The sequence below is a fragment of the Dipodomys merriami genome, unplaced genomic scaffold (genome assembly GCF_024711535.1).
Source record: "Dipodomys merriami isolate MVZ:Mamm:240054 unplaced genomic scaffold, mDipMer1.0.p SCAF_31, whole genome shotgun sequence".
Lineage (NCBI taxonomy): Eukaryota > Metazoa > Chordata > Mammalia > Rodentia > Heteromyidae > Dipodomys > Dipodomys merriami.
This window is the reverse complement of record NW_027204604.1, coordinates 7,155,354-7,173,617: the sequence shown is the minus strand read 5'-3', so window position 1 is coordinate 7,173,617 and position 18,264 is coordinate 7,155,354. Positions and strand designations below refer to the sequence as shown.

The following is an 18,264-nucleotide window of genomic DNA, read 5'->3' as shown; positions in this document are numbered from 1 at the left end:
GAGAGTTACTGAATATAAACCATGCGCTTGCTGGTATAGATGACATAATCTGTGTCTGGACTAAGGAAAGAAGACACAGTACCAGACTTAACCTTGATAGGGAGATGATATTTTAAAAAAGCAACAAAAACTAGAATAGAATCCTTTTCTCTGAAAGCCATTAATCCAGATACTCTGAGATGGGTTTGGACCAGCAATGGGCATGTGGGAGATACTCAGACAATATGGGTTTGGCTCCATCAGCAGCTAAGAGTCAGAGTCTAGTATTAAGCATGAAGTATGTGCCATGGAAGGTACCAGTATCAGGACACCATGAGTGAGGGGATTAGAGGAGGTTTTTCTCCTCAACTATGCCAGTCTAGACCCATAAACTGGTCACTGTGAAAGGAGCAAGAAGGGAGCACTGGATGCTGGTCACAAGCCTAGTCATCTCCAGAAAGGGTCTTTCCTGAAAGACCCTCCATCCAAATCTTGAGAAGTATGACACAACTGTTGTATTAACAACCTGGGCTAAAAGAGAAGTAAAGATGCTAACTTTCCCTCTTCAACTGGGACAGGAGGGGGGTATCAGGAATGATGTGGTGGCAATTTAATTATTTCTCTATAAGTCTTGACATGGAACAAATACATGTCCTTCAAACAGCAATATGTTCATTATGAGTCATTGGGGGGGCACGTATATACACATACACACTACTATCAGGGCCTAAACTCAGGGCCTCAAGCTCTTGCTCACAACTAGTGCTTTCCTACTTGAGCCACACCTCTAGTCCAGAATTTGGCTGATTAGATAGACTCATGGACTTTTCTTCCTGGGCTGGATTCAAACTGTGATTCTCAAATCTCAGTCTCCTGAGGAGCTAGAATTACAGGTGTAAGCCACCAGCACTCAACTTCATGATGGGCTTTATCAATTATTTCTCAAGTCCCTCTGACTTAAAGACAGGGCTAGTTGTTAAGACATGGAACAAGTGGCAGCAAGAGAGACTGCGTCTTTATAGAGTGGAGACAGAGACTGGAGTAAAGCAGGAATTTGCTTTTATTGGATTTTGTTACTTCATTAAGGATTGAACCCAGGAGTCCTGGCTCCCAGTTTGATGCCGCCACATCATGGGTTTTCTTGGGTTTTTAACCCGTGCTATTTCTGCCCCCTGCTCTGGGGAGATGGCCATTTTTCTGCTCAACTTATGACTCCTCCCTCTTGGCATCTGGCAGATCCAAGCAGCTATTCGAGGAACTGGAAGCCAAACGCAACAGGTGCTGGGGAGGTGATCATGATCAGCCCAGACCCCAGGCCCTCCCCTGGCTTGGCCCGGTGGGCTGAGAGCTATGAAGCCAAGTGTGAGCGGCGTCAGGAGACCCGAGAGAGCCGGCGCTGCCGCCCCAACGTGACCACTTGCCGCCAGCTGGGGAAAGCGCTGAGGACCCAGCACCGAGAGCAGCTCCAGAGAGCCCGACAACAGCAGTTCTTCAGGAGAAGGAACTTGGAGGTGGAGGAAAAAGGCCAGGCGTGGCATCTCCAGGCCAGGGAGCAAGGTCCCTCCAGGAGGCCAGGCAGAGGGACAGGCCAGACAAATGCCCTCAAGGAACTATTGTTCTGTGTCAACAAAATCTCAGCTTCTGGACAGCAGGTGGGTCATACCCAGAGACATACCACGCAGTGGGGGTAGAGGGAGCACCACAGGGGTAGATGGGTCACTATCAAGTGACTTAAAAAGTCCCTTCTTGCTGGGCTCACATCTGAAATCCTAGCTACTCAGGGCCAACCCGGACAGGAAAGTCTGAGAGCTTCTTATCTCCATTAAACCAGCAGAAAACTGGAAGTGGTGCTATAGCTCAAGTGGTAGAGCGCTCACCTTGAGCTGAAGAGCTCAGGGACAGCACCTAAACCGAGTTCAAGCCCCATGACCAACAAAAAAAAAGTCCCTTCTTGTACAGTCATATATTAATATATCATTACTATGTTTTCATATATTAATGTGCTAATGTTACGCATATTAGCTTATAACATGTTATAATACTAGCATATTACATATGCTAATGTATTAGCATATCCATCTTATAGCACATATTACTGTGCTATGGTAATCTGCCATAGTGCCCAGAAGTTAATAACAAGCCACAGAAGTTAATAACAAGACACAGATCCTTAAAGGCATCTGTGAAACATCCATGGAATCATAGTGAGTCTACAGATTCTAGCCACTTGCTCATTCAGAGGAAGTTGTGATGGTTTTCTTTGTTTAGCACTTTTTGATTTGTCCTTAACTTGTAGGAGAGAAAAAATAATTACAAAACCAATCTCATTGTATGTCTAGAATTGGTTCAAATTTCAGCCATCTATACAACTGTCTACCTATCTTACGGTATTCATTCAGCCTCATCCATCAAATATTTACTGAAGGCTTATTATGTATCAGGAACACAGCCCAGTCATCTTGATGCCCCTTCAATATAGACATATGCGCGCGCGCACGCGCACACACACACACACACACACACACACACTTCTTCTGTAAGGCTATAGCAACCTACTCATCTTCTCTTTTTCTTGAACCATTCCATCTCCATTACACTGTCTGGTCCAGGAAGCCTTCCCTGGCTTCTCCAGGACACCTCTGCTCTCTGAGGGCCTGTGAGATCATGAATCCTCTAAGTCTGTGTAACTCACAGGACACACTAGTATGGTCCAGGAAAGAACAGCATTGGCAAAAAGCAGGATATGTAAGATGACCTCAGCCAGCAAATCTCCTGTGTTTCAATGTTCTGAGTGTACTAGTGGGAGGAATGAGCCCACCGTATTCCTTGGAAGTGCCTAGCGTGGTGCCTTACCTAGCCACAAAACCATGGATTTGTTATACACAACAGAAGGTACTGTTCAGAGACAGTATCCTAAATCCTAATTGTAAAAGAGAAACAACTGTCTACTTTCTAAGGCAAGAAAAGTTCCTGAGTATTTTTAGGTGTGGGGTTGGTGGGAGAATCGAGAAAAACAACAAAACACATAATTAAGAATTCTACTTCTGGGGCTGGGAAGGTGGCTCAGTGGTAGAGCACTTGCCTTGCATGCCAGAGGCCCTGGGTTCGATTCCCCAGCACCACATAAGCAAAAAGAAAAAAGCCGGAAGTGGCCCTGTGGCTCAAGTGGTAGAGCGCTAGCCTTGAGCTGAATAGCTGAGGGACAGCGCCCAGGCCCAGAGTTCAGGCCCCATGACCAGACCCAAAAAAAAAAAAAAAAAGAATTCCACTTCTACCTATTAATTATTTAAGGTTCCATGACCCACATGATTGATTCTACAGAAATCAATTAGCTGCTTAGTGGTATGTAACCAACATAGACTTTTTGAATTTGTTCAAAAATAAATATAAAAAGCACACTCAATTGCAACACCCCCCCCCCACTCCTGCGCCCTTGTCATAACTCCCTACTTTACTTTCTCCTCACCACAAAACCTCGGTGATTCTGCAGCTTTGGAAAAGGGAGAAGGAAGCAGCTGTCCATCCTCACTGCACTGACAGGGAACTCAGACCGAAAAGGCAAGATCTGAACCCAGACCGTTCATTCCCAACTCAGACCAGTTCTCTTTCCTGATCACCACACTGGCTGCTGCCAGAGAGGATAGCAAGATTTGAGCCCAGCTTCCGCTTTACCTGAGGAGAACCATTCCCACCATCTAGAGCCAGACAGTACAAGAGCAAGGGAAAGTCTGTGGCTTTGAAGACTTGAGTGGAGTACAATGTTTTTCTGGGATGGAAATATTCTTAGACCATTTGGATTACTATAACACATTTCCATATCACAGGGTAGCTTAAAGAACACAAAGTTGGGCTGGGAAGGTGGCTTAGTGATAGAGTGCTCACCTAGCATGCATGAAGCCCTGGGTTCGATTCTTCAGTACCACATAAACAGAAAAGGCTGGAAGTGGCACTGTGGCACAAGTGGTAGAGTGCTAGCCTTGACCAAAAGAAGCTCAGGTACAGTGCCCAGGACCTGAGTTCAAGTGCCAGAACTGGCAAAAAAAGAAAAAAGAAAAAGAACACAAAGTTATTTCTCACAATTCTGGAATCCAGAAGTTTCCAGCAGATCTGAAGTCTGGTGGGACCCTTCCTTGCATGCACATTGTATTCACCCAGTGTGGGAAGCAGGCAAGGAAGACAGGCAGGCTCTCTCATGAGTCTTCTGACAAGGGCATGAATCTCATTCACAAGGGCTTCGCCCTCTGACATGGTTATTTCTCAAAGGCTCTGCCTCTTAATGCCATCACATTGAGAGTTGGAAGTTCAACCAACATGACCACTGGTTCCTCTTCAAACAATCATCTGGAATCTTCTAAGTGATTTTTTTTTTCCCAGCATCTCTCACTTGCTTTTCAAGGTGACAGCAGCCAGCCCTCCGGTGTTGCCAATTCAGCATCATCCTTCCACAAGCATCCAGGGGGACCTGGCCACTCATCACTCCTCACAGACAGGGGCCTTTCTACAGCAAGCCTCCCCCACCAAGAAGCCACACAAACACCACCGGGGTAAGAGCAGAGCTCCCTCCCTCTGGGGCTTGTGGAGAATTCTGCCTACTAGCCCAGCTCATCCGCAGTGGAAAGTCCCTGTCCCTCCCCACTTCTGAATCACCTTATCCTCTATCTCTCAGGCACTCAGACAAAGGCAGAAAAAGCACCGTCAACAATTAAGAACGATGCCAGTCAGCAAACCAAGTGAGTTCCCTTCTGCCTCTAGCCTTCACATATCTCATCCATTTCTCTTTGTGTGTGTGTGTGTGTGTGTGTGTGTGTGTGTGTGTGTGTGTGTGTACACACACGTGTATGCACATATGTGCACGCATGCCAGTCTTGGGACTTGAACTCAGGGCCTGAGTGCTGTTCACATATCTCATCCCTTTCTCTTTGTGTGTGTGTGTGTGTGTGTATGTGTGTGTGCATGCACACACATGCATGCCAGTCTTGGGACTTGAACTCAGGGCCTGAGTGCTGTTCCTTAGCTTCTTTTGCTCAAGGCTAGCACTACACCACTTAAGCACTGTGTCGCTTCCTGCTTTTTCTAAATAGTTTATTGGCGATGAGAATCTCACAGATTTTTTTTTTGCCCAGGCTGGCTTACAACTATAGTCCTCAGATCTCTGCCCCGAGTAGCTAGGATTACACATGTGAGCAACCAGCACTGAGCCCATTAATCTTTTTTAATCTTTTACATCAATGTCTTGATCTGGTACATGGAAGGAGAACACAGTGAAAATCCACATCCACTTTAACTGACAAAGAGAAGGCTTTTCACCATCCTATTTGCTCTCCAGAAAGGATCCCTGCAGCAATTGCTTCCTAACTTGCTTGATTTTTTTTTGGCCCAGTGTCATGTTTTTGTTTTGTTCTGTTTTTCTCTTCCTAGTTATGGAGTTGCAGTTCTGGATAAGGTAAGAAAATCTTTACTTTGAAAAAGCTGGGTCAGATGGCATCCAAGCCCTGACATTCTGTTATTCCCTAATATACTCAGGCTGGGATGGAGGGACATCTTCCTGGATTACCATAGGGTGTTGAGTAAAGATGCAGGCCTAGGGGGCACCATGTCAGACTCAAGGCAAAGAGGGCTATTACCCACAAGCCAGCTAAGACTCTAGTTCTATGTTCGAGTATTTCCAGAGACTGAGTTTTTCTGAATGCCCCTTTCTCTCTCTTTCTAGGAAATCATCCAGCTTTCGGAGTACCTCAAAGTAAGTGGCCTGGCAACCCCTACAAATGCCTTATGCCTCCACATGCCTCATCTTCTCCTCAGGTTAATCTTATCCTCCTGCATTTTGTACCTCAGGAGGCCCTACAAAGGGAACTAGTCCTAAAACAGAAAATGGTGGTTCTCCAAGACTTGCTCTCTACCCTGATTCAGGCCTCTGACAGCTCTTGGAAGGTAAGTGATAAAATCTTTGGACAAAGTTAATGTACTTCTGTATGTACCCATCTCATTTTTCTTCACATACCATCTAGCAAAAAAAAAAAAAAAAAAAAAGGTTGTCTTACAACTGAACAGTGTACTAGAAGCTAGGTGCCCGTGGCTCATGCCTATAATCCTAGCTACTCAGGAGGTTGAATTCTGAGGATCATAGTTCAAACTAGCCCAGGCAGTAAAGTCCATGAGATTCTTATCTCCACTAAAGTACCCTGAGAAAGCTGGAAGTAGAGCTGTGGCTCATGTGGTAGAATGCTAGCCTTGAGCAAAAAAGCTCAGGGGCAGTGCCCAGACCATGAGTTCAAGTCTCAGGACTGGCCAAAAAAAAAAGTGTGTTAGGATGAAGCAAGAGATATGAGGATGATGTATAGACCTAAAGGTCAGATGGGTCACAGTAAGGGTACTGCTACCCACCAAGGAAGACCCAGAACCAAAAGTGGCATAAGGCCCATTTTTTAATTTCTGAAAAGGGAGCTTCTGGTCAGTGTCCATGGGATTCATGCCAATATTCATCCATTTGGTCCCCACTTCTCAGCCCAGACATGAGGTTGAGTGGGAAAGGACCTGAGATATCATCTAGTCTCACCTCATTTTTCCCATGGAGAAATCGAGTCTCAAAGAGGCCAACTAACTTGCCCAAAGTTTCATAGCTAGTTAGTGAAAGAACTGGAACTTTGAAAGATCAGGACTCTAATTTTAATCTATTCTTTCTACACATATTCACAAATCATGTTCTTCCTACAAAGCATTTGGGTTGGACTGGAAATAATGAGATTGTTTAGGCAGGACTCCTGCATTTAGAAAGTTCACAGTTTTGTAAAGGAGACAGATGCCTAAGCAATACAAAGATAGGAGAAATATATGTTTTCAGGACATAATACACCAAAATATGAAATGAATGAATCATAAGAAGATAGTCAAAGGAATGTCTATGGTTATGGAAGCATTTGCCAGGCAAATGTAGAAGCAGGAAATAAAAAGCGGGCAACATCTAGAGGTGAGATATTATCCAATAGAGTGGTTCTACATCTTTATTTTTAATCCTGTCTAGGACCTTTTGTACTATTTTCTTGATTATTGAAATTCCAACAAGCTTTTTATATTTATCATATTAGAACTTTCCTCTTAATAATTACAGAAATGTAGACATATTTATTAATTTTGAAATAACAAGAATAAGGCAGGGCACTGGTGGCTCATGCCTATAATCCTAGCTACTCAAGAGGCTAGATCTGAAAGTCACTGTTTGAAAACAGCTTGGGCAGTAAAATCCATGAGATTCTTATCGCCAGTTAAGCACCAAAAACACCAGAAGTGGAACTGTGGCTCAAGCACTAGTATTGAACAAAAAAGCTCAGAGACAGTGCCAAGGCCCTGAGTTCAAGCCCCAGGACCATCACAAAAACTAATTACTACTACTAGTAGTAGTCATAAATTATGATATACTAATATAAAATACTTTTTCTCCCAGTACTGGGGATTGAACCTAGGGCTTAGCAAACTTCTACCACTTGAGTTATACCCCATCTCTTTTCTCTTTCTTTTTTTTTTTTTTTTTTTTTTGGTCAATCATGGGGCTTGAACTCAGGGCCAGGGCACTGCCCCTAAGCTTTTTTGTTGTTGGTGGTGGTGGTGGTCATGGGGGTTGAATACTAGGCCTGGGCACTGTCCCTGAGCTCTTCAGCTTAAGGCTAGTGTGCTACCACTTGAGCCACAGTGCCACTTCCGGCCTTTTCTGTTTATATGGTACTGAGGAATCGAACCCAGGGCCTCATTCATGCTAGGCAAGCACTCTACCACTAAGCCACCTTCCCAGCCCCTGCCCCTAAGCTTTTTTATTCAAAGCTAGCACTCTACCACCTGGAATCACAGTGCCACTTCTGGTTTTCTGGTAGTTAATTGGATATAAGAGTCTCACAGACTTCCTGTCCTACCTGGCTTTGAACTATGAACCATGATCCTCAGATCTCAGCCTTCTGAGTAACTAGGATTACAGGCATGAGCCACTGGTGCCCAGATATCTCTTGTATTTTTATTTTGCTTTTGAGATAGAGTCTCACTACCCTTGCCTAGACTAGCCTTGATCTCAAGAGCCTACCTCTGCCAAGTAGCTTGGATCACAGGTTTGTGCCTGGCTCTAAATTACATATTTTAATGAAAAAAAACTTCATTTTGAAAATACATGGAGTAACACTGTTTTACTTTTTTTTTCAATTAATATCTAGATGAACAAAAGACTGCTAAATTTTCCGATTTGCATATAGGTTCAATTTCTTGCAATACATTCTTTTGATGTCTGTGAAGAAATTTTGGTCACAAAGACATTTAGACCTTGCAGATCACATAAATGGGCCTCAAGGATTCTCAAGGAATCATCAGACCCCCATAGTGAAACTGGTATGTTCAGGGTTACAAGCAGGATGATGCTACTACTGATACAATACAGTAAGACACAGCATGAAACCTGGCAGCCCCCATAAACAACGTGTCCCACCAGGAAGAGGGCTTGTGCTTAGACAGAGAGAAAGAAGACGGTAGGAAACAGAGCCAAGAAGTGTGCAGTGATATTTAGGAGACGTCTCCAACTCGGCATGTCCCCCTCACATCAGTCACTGAACCTGGCGTGAGAGGAAGTCATTCACACTGGCAGAGTGGGAGCCTGGAGCTGACAGCAGCGCATACCAGGTGGTTTCCGGTGCTGAACTAAATTAAGATCATCTCACTCATTTGTCCAAGAGACATTTGATAAGTTCCAACTTGCTGCTGGACCCTGTGTTTCAAAAGTAGAGTCTTTGCTCTTAAGGAGGAAGAGAGGATGACATAACATAACTCCAGTATGATACAATTTATGACAGGGGTAGCCCTGGTGACTTACCCCTAGCTACTCAGAAAGCTGAGATATAAGGATCAAAGTTCAAAGCCAGACCAGGCTGGAAAGTTCATGAGACTCTTATCTCCAATTAAAAACCAGGAAACCAGTAGTGGCACTGTGGCTGAAAGTGGTAAAACACTAGCCTTGAGCAAAAGAGCTCAGGGACAGCACCCAGACCCTGAGTTCAAGCCTCACAACTGACAAAAAAAAAAAAAAAAAAAAAGATTATGACAGTGGGGTATATAATGTGATACAGGGAAGGGAGAATATTTCTGCCTAAGGTAGAATAGAGAAAATTCCACTAGCAAGAGATCATAACTGCTGAGTCCTGAAAGATGAGCAGCTTTTCAAACAGTACAGAAGTAGAGTGATGATGAATAAAAGGAGAAAAACGGAGAAAGAATGTTAAAAGGAACCAGCTTAAGCTGGGTACCCATGGCTCACGCCTGTAATCCTAGCTACTCAGAAAGCTGAAACCTGACGATCACAGTTTAAAGCCAGCCCAGGCAGAAAAGTCTTTATCTCCAATAAACCAGCAGAAAACAGGAAGTGGCACTGTGGCTCAAGTAGAGTGCTCATTTTGTGAAGAACACAGGGACACTGCCCAGTCCCAGAGTTCAAGCCCCACGACTGGCAAAAAAATAAAAATAAAAGGAATCTTGCCTGCAAGCCTAAATAGGAAAAAGCATTGAGTATAGCAGAATGTGACTGAAATATTGTTTATCTTTAGGATTATGGGACTGGAATTTTTTCTATTGAAAAGTGTGTTTCAAATTATTTTTATATTTTTTATCTTTTGTAATGTACACCATATCAAATTTAAAATAATGTATGAAACCCCTTTTTAAAGGGAAGACGCAGTTATGCATGTGTACACACTCATGTGTGCATGTATGTGACTGCAGACTCCTTGGACTCATGAGAATACACGCTGCCTCTGGTTTGAGAAGCACTGCTCTAGGCAAGAAGCCAGCCCATGATAGAACTGCACCTGATTCAAATTGAAAGTCCTACACTTAGCAGCTTACAAGGTGCATAACCCTCATCTGTGAAACTAAACTGAAAGGTAATGGGGTTTGTTGTTTTTAATTTGTTTGTTTTGGTGCTGGTCCTGGGCTTGAACCCCAGGATACAGATGCTGTCCCTGAGCTTTTTTTTTTTTTTTTTCCCAGTTGTGGGATTTGTTGGGGGTTTTTTGTATTTTTTTATTGTGAAAATACTGTACAAGGGGTTACAATTACATGGGCAAGATAATGAGTACATTTCTTATCAAGCATTGTAGCCTCTTCCTTTGTTTCCCCTTCCCCAGTTGTGGGATTTGAACACAGACCTGGGTACTGTCCCTGAGCCTCTTTGTGCTCAAAGCTAGTGCTCTACCACTTTGAACCACAGCGCCACTCCAGCTTTTTTTGGGTAGTTTATTGAAGATAAGAGTCTCCAGAGGACTTTCCTGCCCAGGTTGGCTTCGAACAGTGATCCTCACATCTCAGTCTCCTGGGGCTGGGAAGGTGGCTCAGCAGTAGAGTGCTTGCCTTGCATGCATGAGGCCCTGGGTTCAATTCCTCACACTACATAAGCAGAAAAAGCCAGAAGTGGTGCTGTGGCTCCAGTGGTAGAGCACTAGCCTTGAGCTGAAGAGCTGAGGGGCAGCACCCAGACCCAGAGTTCAGGCTCCATGACCAGCAAAAACAAAAAACAAAAACTCAGTCTCCTGAGTAGCTAGGATTACTGGTGCAAACCACAGGCACCCAGCTTCCCTGAGCATTTTTGTACAAAACTAGCTCTCTACCACTTGAGCCACAGCAAGTCTGGCCTTTTGGTGATTAATTGGAGATAAAGAGTCTCTGTGATGTTCCTGCCGGGGAAGTCCTGGCTTTGAACCACAATCCTCAGTTCTCAGCCTCCTAAGTAGCAGGAGTAGTGTTTAACAGGTTCTCTAACAATGAGGCGCCTGGCTCTGAATGGGGGTGGGAGCAGTAGAGACTCATAATAGCCCAGGTAAGCTGCACCCAGAAGTTGAATTATCACAAGCTTGGTGGAGATGGGAAAGACATTTTAAGATCCATTTCTGGCATAAACTCCAAGGAGAGTTTTTTACCCATTCTCCAGCCAAAGAGCAGACGTTCCTCTGGTTGTGTTTTTTTTCTCCCTCCCTTCTTCCTATCCCTCCCAATCCTCACCCTTCTTCTTCCTCTCCACCCCTTCCTGTTTTTTAAACAAAATAGTCTCAGGCTCTTCCATTAAGACCTCCTACTTTTCAGAAATGACAACACAACCCTATCACTCCAGGGAAGCTTCAACTTCTAGTGAAGGGACAACCCTTGTCTGTGCTCTCTAAAAATAATAATTGGATGAGTGTGGCTAGAACGAGGACTTGGAGATCCAGCCTGGTTCACACTTTTTCCACTTGGCCTCTTGGATTTGAACCTCCAACTGCACATGCAGAAATGCTTCAAATGAGCTATTAGAACCCCAAGGATCAACCCTCTGTCACCTCCATTTCTAAATGGGCTATGGACCTTTTGGATACCCTTGGGCCCTGGGTGCTGTTGAGAACCCCAAACTGGTTACAGCCTTCAGAGTAGAAAGTATTCAACCAGTTGATAAAAAGTTCAGCCAACATTGGGCAATACAAAAACAGGAACAAGGCACGCTTGGGTTTTAAGATCCAAAGAGTTGAATCAAGATCTTGAGATGACAGAATGGCAGGGGATTGGCCATAAGCCCTCCACGAGCTCCGCTACAGCGGAGAGAAGCTGTGGGCTGGGGCTTGTGCGGTGAGTTGGTGGTATTTCAGAGAACAGAGAGGCAGGATGGAGAAACGAAGCAGAAGCAGGAGCTGAAGCCCTCAGACCAGCACCAGGTGTGTATGGCTTCCATTTTACTCCCTTTCCCACTGAGGGATTAACGGTGTCCTCTCAGCCTTGGGTTGCTGGGGCATGATGCCTAGAAGGTTCGAAGCAGCCTGTTAAGAGATGCCTCCTCCCACTTACTGTAACACTGGGCTCCAATTTAGAGACAACTGGGACTCAGATCAGGAAAATATATGCCCCATTTGCAACAACTTGGCTACAAATTTTACACCTGCCCTGGGGAGTTTGGGAAGGCAGAGCTGTGTACAAGATTTTGTGCAAGCCCCAAAACTTGGGTGGCCCTTTTTCTCCACCAAAGGGACTAAAGTGAATTGTCTTATATTGCAACATGAACAGAAAAGTAATCTAGGGCTGAGCTAAAATACAAAAACAGCTAGACAAGTCAAAATATTGAACCAAAGCCATACTACAGAACAGGGAAGGAAGCTATTTAAAAAAAAAATGATAGGAGGCTGCAGAAATGTTTCAATATTGCTTTGGGTCCTGTTTTCTTTCCAAGCTCCAACAAGATCATCCTTAAACATGGTGGGTTTGATCATATTCTTCAGAAGAGTCCAGGCAAAGGAAAATGCGTGCAATTGTAAGATCTGAACCAGGGCAGGGGGGTGTGGCACCAGCTGATTTCAGGACTTGAGGATGAGCAGGCCACTTGAGGAATGCAGCAAATTTACTACTTACCCCAAGGCTCAAACAGGAGACATCTTTGTCCACATTTTCATCAGTCCCCAATCTCTGTGGTTATTACAGATGCCAAATCCCTGACTCTCCAGCTCCCTTTCTCTCCCATGAGACATTGGGGAAAGCATTAATAGCAGGAGGCACTTTAAAAAATTGTTTTTGGCAAAGTTTTTTGCTTTTGCAAGGCCAAGCTGAGTAACACAGGAAGCTGAAAGGGTGGAGGCCACCCCCACACACAACAACCCCCATGGTTAGAAGAATTAGTCAAACTAGATCAAAACAGGAGCTGTGCTGTGTGATACCACTTCCTGCCTCCCCAAAGCACGGGGACACTTATCTAAAGAGGTATACCTAAAAAGAGAGGCCCCTTCCTCTGCCCCTAGACTGTTACAGACCTCAACTGCCATGAGGGTTGAAAACATCCAGGCCTCTGACCCGGAGGATCCACAATATCCCAGGTCGGAAGATAAATGGAATTTCTAGAAACCACAAGCATCCCAAAGGAAAAAGTCAGAGAAAGAATATGAAAACCAGTTACTGCTGAAGAGGCCCGTGGTTATTTCTCTGGGAAACTTACTATAATTGCAGTCAATTGAGGTCAAACCCTATCACCTCCCCGCCCCCTCCAGAAGACACATCTGAGAATAACATTCCTACCTGGCAAAGAGGGAGAAGTCTATAGGTAGGGGGAAAAGCAGGAAGTAAGTTGTTGGCTGAAATGCTGAAAATTTTAAAAAACAGAAGGTCTCATCCTGCAGGTTTTTCTCTACTTGGCCTTGAGATCAAGAAATCTTAGAAGGTTTAAAATGCTGTTAGATGCCTAGATGCACAAGGCTCCAAGTCCTATACTCAGCAACACACACTAAAATTTAAAAAGCCATTCAACTCCAGGGCATTGGTGGCTCACACCTGTAACCCTAGTTACTCCGGAGGCTAAGATCTGAAGATCAGTGTTCAAAGCCAGCCCAGGCAGATAAATCCAAGAGAATCTTATCTCCAATGAACCATCAAAAAGCTCAAGTGGTAGAATGCTAGTCTTGAGCTCAGGTCCTAAATTTAAGCCCCACAAAAAAGAAAAGAAAAGAAAAAGATTGGTTTCTCCTATGGTCTCTCCTCTTGGTTAAAGATGCCCATCTTTTCTCTGTCTCCACATGGTCCTTTCTTATTACATCCTGATCTCTTCTCTTTATAAAGACACTATCCATACTGAATTAATGCCTAGCCTAATGACCTCATAATAACTTAATTACTTTTTAAAGACCCAATACCAAATATGGACATATTCTGAGGTACTGAGGGTTGCAACCTCCCACATATAAATGGATCAAGGGAGAGGGGCTCGATTTCACCACCGGGAAGAAGCAAGAGAGAATCCTATTCTTCCAAAAAAGGGGGATTTTCCCGCTCCCCTTTGGCTTTACTGACCTTACTGGTCTATTTTTAGTTTAGTTTAGTTTTGTTTTATTTTTGGCGCCAGTATTTGGGCTTAACCTCAGGACCTCACACCCTCGCTTGGCTTTTTCCCCCTCAAAACTGGTGTTCTACCAGCTCTACTTGAGCCACACTTCTACTTCTGGCTTTTTAGTGGTTAAATTGTACTCAGGAGTCTTGGATTTGTCTACTGGGACTATTATCTTGGAACCATTATCCTCAGATCTCATCCTCCTGAGTAGCTAGGATTACAGGGTGTGTCACTGGCATCTGACTTCACTGGCCTATTTGTTCTATATAATAGAGGGGTTCTATACAGATGAGGGGTGCAGAAGTGCCAACAGGGGAAGAAGAAAGGAGGACATCCTGGAGGTGTTCTTCCAGTGGCTCTCTTTTGTGATACCTGAACCATTTGCTAGAGAGCCTCAAGGCAAAAAGAGGACTTGGGAGGCCAGTCTGAATCATCCTTGTTATAATCCGGAGTTCCACTCAAACCTCCTTTGTCACTTCTGCTCCCTCCACCTCCTGAAATAAATTAGTAACATGAGCAGTTTTTGAGCCATGAGGAAGGCGTGAGCTGGGAATACAGAGTGCATCTCTTTGAAGATTATATACGTCACAGGCTTATTATCTCATCCTATTTGCTCTAGGGCCAGCTTAATGAAGACAAATTGAAAGGCAAACTAAGGTCCTTAGAAAACCAGCTCTACACTTGTACCCAGGTAAGTATTCTAGAGGACATTTCCAGCTCATGAATCTAAAAGTAAAGAGTATACTTGAGCCTTAATCTTACTTCCTAGAAAAAATGCTACCAGATGGGAATTACACCTATTCTGTTTGGAAATTTCTTACTTTGGTCTCTATTGTATTAGTATCTCCATCCTCCCCTCTTTCTCCTAGTATCCTTTCCTTTGCACCCTGGAAAAGAATCCCAACACTAAAAATGTTGTGGGCTACTGGATAACCTAGAAAATTCCTGCAACTATGAATATGTGTAGCATACAACTAACTCCATAGGTCCCAGTATTTGAACCAATGAGTTGGATGTTATAAGAAAGTCTTGAAGAAATGATTTTCATTCCTTGGGTAAGAGCAACTTCTAGAAGAAAAGTTACCATATTATTCTTGTTTTTTTTTTCTGGGACCTTACATAGCTTCAGTCATCTCTTCATTTGACCTAATCTTAGCTTACCAAAGAAAGAAAGAAATCCAATTCCACACTTGAGAAGTGATAGATGCCTGACAGGTGAGGAGATGCAAATAAGAAATTTGGGGGACTTCACTTATTTGGAATGAAAGAAATAAGGTAGTGTTGGCCTCATCATTAAGATTGTTTGGCAAGAGAATATAATGTGACCTGCTTTGTTAGTTTCTTGTGAACTCAAACATGCCAACTAGGCTTTTTTTAATGTTTAATACATTTTTTACTAAATTGTATAATATATATTTTATTTATTTATTTATTTATGGGGCTTCAACTCTGGGCCTGGGCGCTGTCCCTTAGCTCTTCAGCTCAAGGCTAGCACTCTACCACTTGAGCCACAGTGCCACTTCCAGTTTTCTGAGTCATTTATTGGAGATAAGAGTTTCACAGCCTTTCCTGCCCAGGCTGGCTTTGAACAGGATCCTCAGATCTCAGCCTCCTGAGTAGCTAGGATTACAGGCATGAGCCACCAGCACCGGCTAAATTGTATATTTATAAACACCATAACAGGAAAAACAGAAGTAGAGGCTAGATATCTTTGAAAAGCTTGAGATAAGAATGCAATTTTTTTTAAAAAAAGCAAAGAATCCAATGAGAGGAACATGTTTTTTATATAATCTACTTTCTATAAATTAGCCCTGTGGTATTAAAAATCAAGATATATGTGTTCAGATTAGAAATGGGATATTTAAAATGTCTGTTTATTTCCCTATTATTTTCAGTACTGTCACCCTTTATGCAGTTCAAGCTATTATAGTATATAATATGGAGCACATTAGAAATCTCAACAGTATAATAAGCCAGAACCTTGGTGTTCCTCATGTGGTCTTCAGACCATCAGCAATGAGTGACCTTTCTAGAAATCATTAAAAAGCTAAAAGGAAGCTTACTGGTAGAGTGCTAGCCTGGTAAGTGTGAAAAATAATAGTAATAATTAGAATTATGGAAAGGAGGAGATCACTTAAAAACCTTAGTTTAAAAAAAGTAAATGTTACCTGGACACTCTGTTAGAAATAGACACTTAGAGGCTCCACTTAGACTTACTGAATTAGAATCTGAATTTCAACAAGTGATTTGGCTGCACATTAAAATCTGAAAGTTATATAAACTCTATGGCAGAATTTATGCTGCAGAATATGAAGTATAGATAGTGTTGCAATAGTTCAGAAGATTATTTAGAACAAAAGAAAATTAAATAGGAGTTATTTTGAGCTTAGTAGAAAAATAATTAGGGACTTAGTAGTAGTAGTAGTAGTAGTAGTAAAATCTAGCTAAGAAAATTTTTGGGTTTTTTTGTTTTTTTTTGTTTTTTTTGGGTCCGGTTATGGGGCCTGAACTCTGGGCCTGGGCGCTGTCCCTCAGCTCTTCAGCTCAAGGCTTAGCTAAGAAAATTTTGAACTCAGCATGAATCTGAAATTAAGCCAGCTATAGGAAATAAAACTAGAAAGACCCAACTATTTTCATAGGATTTTCTTCCCACCTGTTATCCTTCTAAAAACTCTTCTTCATAAAGTCACATTTTAGTATAAATGGTCAAAACATGCATTACTCATTTGGGTAGTCAGTCTTGATAACATAGCAAGTTAAGTATTTAGAAAAGTTGAAGTGGCAGGTCTAAAGTGTTAAGCTTACCTGCACTTAGTACTTTCTTAGCTCTAAAGGTGGCAAATGCCAACCAAGGTCTTAAGAGACTAAAATATAATCCAGAGTGCCAGTCTCTTTTCACCTGGGTATGAAGCTGGCCAGTAGCCAGCATGGCTAAGTCCATCTTCCATGTATGACCTCAACCATCACTCCTAGATCTGTTGTTTTGTTTTTTAACAAAAACTCCAAATAAGCCCGGGGCCTATAGCTCATGCCTATAACCCTATCTATTCAGGAGGCTCAGATCTGAAGATCACGGTTCAAAGTCAGCCCAGGCAGAAAAGTCTGTGAGAATCTTATCTCTGTTAAAACTACCAAAAAAGCTAGAAGTGCAGCTGTGGCTCAAGTGGTAGAGTGCTAGCCTTGAGCAAAAGGAGCTCAGGAACAGCGCCCAGGCCCAGAGTTTCAAGCCCCAGAACTGGAACAAAAAAAAAAAAAAATCCAAATACATAATACCCAGTCACATATAAATACAAAATCCCAGCTGACCTCAAAGCTAAATAGAAATTGTTTCTATTGATTCCTAAATTTTCACTATCTGGATTACTGTTTACTCTGTGGCTATCTAGAATTGATGGTAATAGCTGCTTGCCTTCTCCAAAATTACAGGGCACAAAGATGAAGGGAATAAGTAGAGGAAGACTCCTGGTGAATTTTCAAATCTGTTTTTGTGTCTTTTCCCTGTTACTGAAGCTAGGAGGAATATTAAAATGCATTTGTTTTAAAACATTGAATTTACTAAAATGTTCTCAGTTCCCTGAGGCTATAAAGATTATTTTTGTAAGCAGAAGAAACAGCATGTTCCCTGCTCTAAAGCTTCCAGATCAGTAGGAGAAATGCTGTTGTTCTCAGTAGAACAGAACAGAGGCCTGCAGGTGTACTATGTGATCACTTAGAAGAACCACTTCATCCATAAGGAGTTAGAGGGATGGAGGTAGTTAAGATTTTTCAGACCTGATGCCACTTGAACCTTGAGCATGAGCAAAGTGAATGAATAGCTCTAGGCCGAAAATCTACATGAGCAATGGCAGAGGCCTAAAAGCATGATGCTTGGGGAAATCTACCAACAAGCAGTTCAGCTTGAGTGAAAGTAGGACAAAAGAATAGCCTGGGTTGTAAGCTGCCAAATCAAGGAATTTGTACCTGATCCTGAGCAAATAGGAAGTAGCCTGATCACACAATTACAGATAAGGAGGCTATTCTATTAGCCTCTATATTAGTGTTCCTGGAATCTGAATTAAGGAATTATCCGAAGGGGTGGAAAGGTGACAGGTATCAACTGTTTAGGAACTTGACTTGACAAAGCTCAAAACCAATTGATTTCTGAGTTAGGAAGGTAACTATTAATGATGACTCCCTGGGCTTAGGGCTTAAAAGACTGGGTGGGTTATGATGCTTGACATTAAAAAGAAATCACAGGAGTGGATTTAGAAAGATGAGTTGTGCAAACACAATGGATTTCAAAAACCTTTGGAAAGCCTAGGGTGCAAGACCCAGGGTGCAGTGTCAAAACCTACGACACTCACCTCTCATGGCCTAGGGGATTCTCCGGGAAAGGAGACGCCTATCAGATAATGGTATCTGCAGAGAGGGAAAGGACCAAATTCTTTTCA

General features: G+C 42.9%; 1 protein-coding gene across 1 annotated transcript in view; it reads left to right on the top strand.

Annotated features, from left to right (window-relative positions):
- Traf3ip3 (TRAF3 interacting protein 3) overlaps positions 1-18,264 on the top strand; it is a 28,886-nt gene that overhangs the window by 2,831 nt on the left and 7,791 nt on the right. The window contains exons 2-8 of the mRNA XM_070041585.1: positions 1,216-1,631; positions 4,376-4,523; positions 4,646-4,709; positions 5,398-5,422; positions 5,690-5,719; positions 5,815-5,910; positions 14,454-14,525. Coding sequence (XP_069897686.1) covers positions 1,275-1,631; positions 4,376-4,523; positions 4,646-4,709; positions 5,398-5,422; positions 5,690-5,719; positions 5,815-5,910; positions 14,454-14,525 — 792 coding nt within the window. The 5' untranslated portion in view covers positions 1,216-1,274. The remainder of the gene's footprint in view (positions 1-1,215; positions 1,632-4,375; positions 4,524-4,645; positions 4,710-5,397; positions 5,423-5,689; positions 5,720-5,814; positions 5,911-14,453; positions 14,526-18,264) is intronic.